The sequence below is a fragment of the Procambarus clarkii genome, chromosome 28, assembly GCF_040958095.1.
Source record: "Procambarus clarkii isolate CNS0578487 chromosome 28, FALCON_Pclarkii_2.0, whole genome shotgun sequence".
Classification (NCBI taxonomy): Eukaryota; Metazoa; Arthropoda; class Malacostraca; order Decapoda; family Cambaridae; genus Procambarus; species Procambarus clarkii.
In genome coordinates, this window is record NC_091177.1 from 8961274 (window position 1) to 8967273 (window position 6000).

A 6000-nucleotide genomic window follows, 5' to 3' on the forward strand; every position below is an offset into this window, starting at 1 on the left:
GTATTACAATAAACTGCGATTACGCCTAAAACAAGACGTTTTATAAATGTCAGTATACCATGTAAATTAGGCTAAACCCAAATTATATATAATTGAGCAATACTGGTATTTTTTCAATGTAACATCAACTACAAGTGTTTATCACTGAATAGCAGTCCTCGGCGTGTTAATGATCTTTAGTTTCGTAACCAAATTTAAACGCATGTTTACAGGTCATTCAAATGCAGATATTCTAAATAGAAGTATAACTGCTATACGATAAACAAACCATGACTCTAAGCATTTGTACCAGTTAGACAGTTTCTGACCCTACAATGTAAACATCATCAAGCTCCGCATATGGTAGCAACAGAAGCCTAATGACATACTTGAAGTTATTACCAAGGATTTATAAGGTACTGTAGAACTGGATTTTATATTTTGAAGGTAAAGCACATTCGGCAACTGCTTGGCGGTCTGGCAGAGTATATATAGGCAAGTCGACGCTGGTGTCTGCACTACATTCATCACTACGCCCAACAACATGAAGTTTGTACGTACTGACCTCTTGTAGCCTTAGTTGTATAGAATATGTCTTTAACATAATGGATATGTAAATTGTTCTTGAGTTTACAAACCACTTTATAGAAATTCTTTGTTAAATAATTAACTTAACGAGATATTAAAAAATATGAAAAAAAGATTGACATCGAAGGCATCAAATAGTATGTCAGAATTCTAATAAAAGTCACATAGTGAAGGAGTAAATACCCTAAATATTATCTTTCAACACAGGTTATCCTCGCCGTCGTTGTGGCCGTGGCCAGCGCCGCCCCCCAGTACGCCGCCCCTCAGGCACCTACCCGCTATTCAGAGTCAAGTGAAGAGGTGGCCATTCTGAGGCACGATTTTGTACCTGGGGACGCCGGCGCCTACAAGCTTGATGTGGAGACTGCCAACGGCATCGTTGTATCCCAAGCTGGCGCTCCCAGTGGCCCAGAGGGCGCTGTGGTCAAGACCGGACAGTATTCGTGAGTATTCCAATGATATTGTAATATTTGTGGACTATATGAGATGTTATTGATTTCGATAATTGTTTACACTTAAAATTTGCTAAATCTTTATATAGATTAAGCACTCTAAATTTGCTAAATCTTTAGCAAATTTAAAGTGTGTAATCAAATGCAATTTGAAACACAAAATAAAAGCTTTTCCCCACAGCTACACTGCTCCTGACGGCACTCCTGTCGTTGTGAAGTTCGTCGCCGACGAGAACGGCTACCAGCCCCAGTCTGACCTGCTGCCAGTGGCTCCTGAGTTCCCCCACCCAATCCCCCAGTTCGTGCTGGACCAGATCGCCTTCGCCGCTCAGGAGGACGCTGCCCGCGCCCGTGCTCCTTCTGCCAGCTATGGCGCCCCTCAGTAAAAGTAGCAACAAAGGAAACCTGTCGATCCGACAACCAAATATCAAACGTTACACGATAATTCCTTCTGATCACCAAGAGTAATTTATTACTTAAATATTATTTATGTCTTGGGTATGTAAATAAAACTGATACAATTATGACATTTTGTTTTATGACCATAGAAGAGTTTTCTATATTACCGTTTTTATTATTGTATTATTATAGCAAAAAATATAAATACTTACCACAACCTGTCAGGTTGTGAGTTTACAGTTGTTACTCACACCCACTGTAAACTTAATACTGCCTTACGACCATTTTCATTACCTATCCAAAAAAGGTTTTGTACCACCTGGTCTTCATGAAAAGACCGAGCTTCATTTTTTTTTCATTTAAATATATTTTATGTCCTGTCTAAGTTCTGTCAAAATTCTGAAGGCTAACATCTCCTACCGATGACTCCTGAAGTCTGCACACTAATTTAGTTACCGCGGTTTATCTCGAGTCTCACTGGTCATATGAGCGATCACAGCGCCCTCACTACAGGTCACATGAGCGATCACAGCGCCCTCAATACAGGTCACAAGAGCGATCACAGCGCCCTCACTACAGGTCACAAGAGCGAGCACAGCGCCCTCACTACAGGTCACATGAGCGATCACAGCGCCCTCACTACAGGTCACAAGAGCGATCACAGCGCCCTCACTACAGGTCACAAAAGCGATCACAGCGCCCTCACTACAGGTCACATGAGCGAGCACAGCGCCCTCACTACAGGTCACATGAGCGAGCACAGCGCCCTCACTACAGGTCACATGAGCGATCACAGCGCCCTCACTACAGGTCACAAGAGCGAGCACAGCGCCCTCACTACAGGTCACAAAAGCGATCACAGCGCCCTCACTAAGGTCACAAGAGCGAGCACAGCGCCCTCACTAAGGTCACAAGAGCGAGCACAGCGCCCTCATTACAGGTCACAAGAGCGAGCACAGCGCCCTCACTACAGGTCACAAGAGCGATCACAGCGCCCTCACCAAAGGTCACAAGAGCGATCACAGCGCCCTCACCAAAGGTCACAAAGACCACACTGACAATTTACTCTTTTTCTCTGCCCCAACAATTTCACGTCTTGTATGCTTCAAAATGTCGTTGTTTCTACTTAACTGTCCATTTTACTTTCATATTGGAGACCAGCAAACACCTCTTTTTTTCCCCCCTTGAACATTCCATTGTAGTGTATGTTGTGATAAACTGTACAAGCCCGGGGAATGAAAGTCTTCACGCTGCGATTCATGTTTCCCAAAGCCAAAGTCGAGGATGTCAGCTGGGTCACCCATCCAGAGATGGTGTTAAGGTGACTGACCAAATGGGTCATAACAATTATCATTGTCATGATAATTCCCAGTCATATTAAAAATGTTTTTTTCACTCAGCTTTGTATTTTACTGTTATGATGTAAAGAGCATTCACGTACTAAAAATCTTCGGAAATCAATTACTAAGTGTAAAAAAGGGTACTATTTACCATATGAATGAGTTATTGGCAAGGATAACCTTCATTACAGTGCACGCTTTCGAACAGTGCACGGACAGTGCCGGACAGTGCACGCGACACATGCTCGACGAGTACTGGGATATGTCGGTCCGGTCACACAGTGCTCTCCAGCACCTCGCCTTCTCTACCTGTCACAACGTCACAAAATTGATTTACTAAATTATCCGAACCTAACCTAACTGACGACTCCCCGAGAATGTTGCGACGCTCTGTGATTCACAGTACGGCATATTTTGACGTTGGCGTTTGATGCGTTAATATACGATGTATTATTCGAGAGGACAGGTTGGAGAGAGCGACTTATATCCCAACTATTGAGTCTACATCATCACTAATGCAGGAGTAAAATAAAGCGCCATCTTTTTCCCGAAAGAAAGTCCCGAAAGGGTAAGATTAATAATTCTAACAAGAATCATCTCAATATTTCTTACGTTTTTCTTCACTGTCGTGTGTAATTGAAAAATTAACTCTCCATAGTTCATTTTTTACATTTTTATTTAAGGTCTGATGCCTAGAAGCATTTCGCCTGATTCTCACATTTTCAAAGACATTTTTATGTACTCAAATTCATGATAATATTTGATTTTGGGTGAGGTGATAGGATTCAAATGATTTGGGTGAGATGACAGGAAACAAATCAATGGGAAAAGACAGAACACGAAACAATGGATATAAATAAGGTATACAATTTATCTGCTTGCTTCTGTGCTGGTTTGGGGTCTTGAAGAGGGTAGAATGTAATTTTGCGTTACTTGGATGTTTATTGCTAGTTTTGACTTTTTGATGTGTAGGGCCTCGCTGATGTCGAGCCTCCTGTTCGCGTTGTATCTGTCGATAATATCTGTGTTGTTTGTAAGATTTCTCTGGTGATGGTCTGGTTATGTGAAGACATTATATGCTCCTTGATGAAACCACTATTGTTTATGCATTGTTAATCGCCTAGAAAGACACATTGTTGTCTTGCGTATTTACTGAGATCTTTGGGGCTGACAGTCCCCAAGTGGGCATGTGAAAGTCGTCTATACCTTCACATGCCCACTTGGGCATGTTTTATATAAACACATATAAATATATATGATATATAAGTATTACAATAAACTGCGATTACACCTAAAACGAAATGTTTTATAAATGTCAGTACACCATGTAGACAAAACCCAAATTATATATAATTGAGCAATACTGGTATTTTTTCAATGTAACATCGAGTGCAAGTGTTCAACACTGAATAGCAGTCCTCGGCGTGTTAATGATCTTTAGTTTCGTAGCCAAATTTAAACACATGTTTACAGGTCATTCAAGTACAGATACTCTAAATTTAATATAAATATTATATGATAAACAAACCATGACTAAGCGTTTGTACCAATGAGACGGTTTTGGGTACTACTATGTAAACATCATCATGATCCACAAGTGGAAGCAACAGAAGCCTATTATGTACTTGATGTCATTACCAAGGATTTATAAGGTCATGTAGAACTGGATTTTATATTTTGAAGGTAAAGCACACTCGGCAACTGCTTGGCGGTCTGGCAGAGTATATATAGGCAAGTCGACGCTGGTGTCTGCACTACATTCATCACTACGCCCAACAACATGAAGTTTGTACGTACTGACCTCTTGTAGCCTTAGTTGTATAGATTATGTCTTTAACATAATGGATATGTAAATTGTTCTTGAGTTTACAAACCACCTTACAGAAATTCATTGTTAAATAATTAACTTAACGAGGTATTAAAAAATATGAAAAAAATTGACATTGAAGGCATCAAATAGTATGTCAGAATTCTAATAAAAGTCACATAGTGAAGGAGCAAATACCAAAAATATTATCTTTCAACACAGGTTATCCTCTCCGTCGTTGTGGCCGTGGCCAGCGCCGCCCCCCAGTACGCCGCCCCTCAGGCACCTACCCGCTATTCAGAGTCAAGTGAAGAGGTGGCCATTCTGAGGCACGATTTTGTACCTGGGGACGCCGGCGCCTACAAGCTTGATGTGGAGACTGCCAACGGCATCGTTGTATCCCAAGCTGGCGCTCCCAGTGGCCCAGAAGGCGCTGTGGTCAAGACCGGACAGTATTCGTGAGTATTCGAATGTAATTGTAAAATTTGAGGACTATATGTGATGGTATTGCTTTCGATAAAAGTTTACACTTTAAATTTGCTAAATCTTTAGCAAATTTAAAGTGTGTAATCAAATGCAATTTGAAATACAAAAATAAAATAATTTCCCCACAGCTACACTGCTCCTGACGGCACTCCCGTTGTTGTGAAGTTCGTTGCCGACGAGAACGGCTACCAGCCCCAGTCTGACCTGCTGCCAGTGGCTCCTGAGTTCCCCCACCCAATCCCTCAGTTCGTGCTGGACCAGATCGCCTTCGCCGCTCAGGAGGACGCTGCCCGCGCCCGTGCTCCTTCTGCCAGCTATGGCGCCCCGCAGTAGAAGTAGCAACAAGGGAAACCTGTCGATCAGACAACCAAATATGAAACGTTACACGATTTTTTCTTCTGATCACCTAGAGTAATTTATTACTTAAACAATATTTATATCTTGGGTATGTGAATAAAACTGATATAGTTCTGACATTTTGTTTTATGACCAAAGAAGAGCTCTCTATATTACCTTGTTTATTATCTTATTATTATAGCGGAAATATAAATACTTATTACAACCTGTCAGGTAGTGAGTTTACAGTTGTTACTCGCAACCATTGTAAACTCAATACTGCCTTACGAACATTTTCATTAATCATCCTAAAAGGTTTTGTACCAACTGGTCTTCAAGAAAAACCGAGCGTCGTTTTTTTACCACAGGTCACAAGAGCAAGCACAGCGCCCTCACTACATGTCACAAAGACCACACTGACAATTTACTCATTTTCTCTGCCGCGACAATTTCACGTTTAGGATGCTTAAAAATGTCGTTGTTTCTACTTAAGTATCCATTTTGCTGCATATTGGAGACCAGCAAACACCTCTTTTTTTCCCCCCCTCCTTGAACATTCCATTGTAGTGTATAGTGTGATAAACTATACAAGCCCGGGGAATGAAAGTCTTCA

The 6000-nt window shown here is 41.3% G+C and overlaps 2 protein-coding genes across 2 annotated transcripts; both read left to right on the plus strand.

The window, feature by feature from the left end:
* Nucleotides 1-436: 436 nt before the first annotated feature.
* LOC138369385 (cuticle protein CP14.6-like) lies at nucleotides 437-1546 on the plus strand. Its single transcript, XM_069332628.1, has 3 exons — nucleotides 437-532; nucleotides 775-1010; nucleotides 1201-1546. The coding sequence occupies exons 1-3, from the start codon at nucleotides 524-526 to the stop codon at nucleotides 1403-1405; spliced, it is 450 nt and encodes a 149-aa protein (XP_069188729.1). The 5' UTR covers nucleotides 437-523; the 3' UTR covers nucleotides 1406-1546.
* A 2967-nt stretch (nucleotides 1547-4513) lies between these two features.
* Nucleotides 4514-5525, plus strand: LOC123755175 (cuticle protein CP14.6-like). Its single transcript, XM_045737653.2, has 3 exons — nucleotides 4514-4547; nucleotides 4788-5023; nucleotides 5180-5525. Exons 1-3 carry the CDS (start codon nucleotides 4539-4541, stop codon nucleotides 5382-5384), a joined length of 450 nt encoding a protein of 149 aa, XP_045593609.1. The 5' UTR covers nucleotides 4514-4538; the 3' UTR covers nucleotides 5385-5525.
* The last annotated feature ends 475 nt before the right edge of the window (nucleotides 5526-6000 follow it).

What these genes read in the sequence shown, in the direction of transcription:
- LOC123755175 (XM_045737653.2), top strand. An exon ending in GTCAAGACCGGACAGTATTC is followed by an intron (nt 5,024 to 5,179) that starts GTGAGTATTCGA and finishes ATTTCCCCACAG; the next exon opens with CTACACTGCTCCTGACGGCA.
- LOC138369385 (XM_069332628.1), top strand. An exon ending in GTCAAGACCGGACAGTATTC is followed by an intron (nt 1,011 to 1,200) that starts GTGAGTATTCCA and finishes TTTTCCCCACAG; the next exon opens with CTACACTGCTCCTGACGGCA.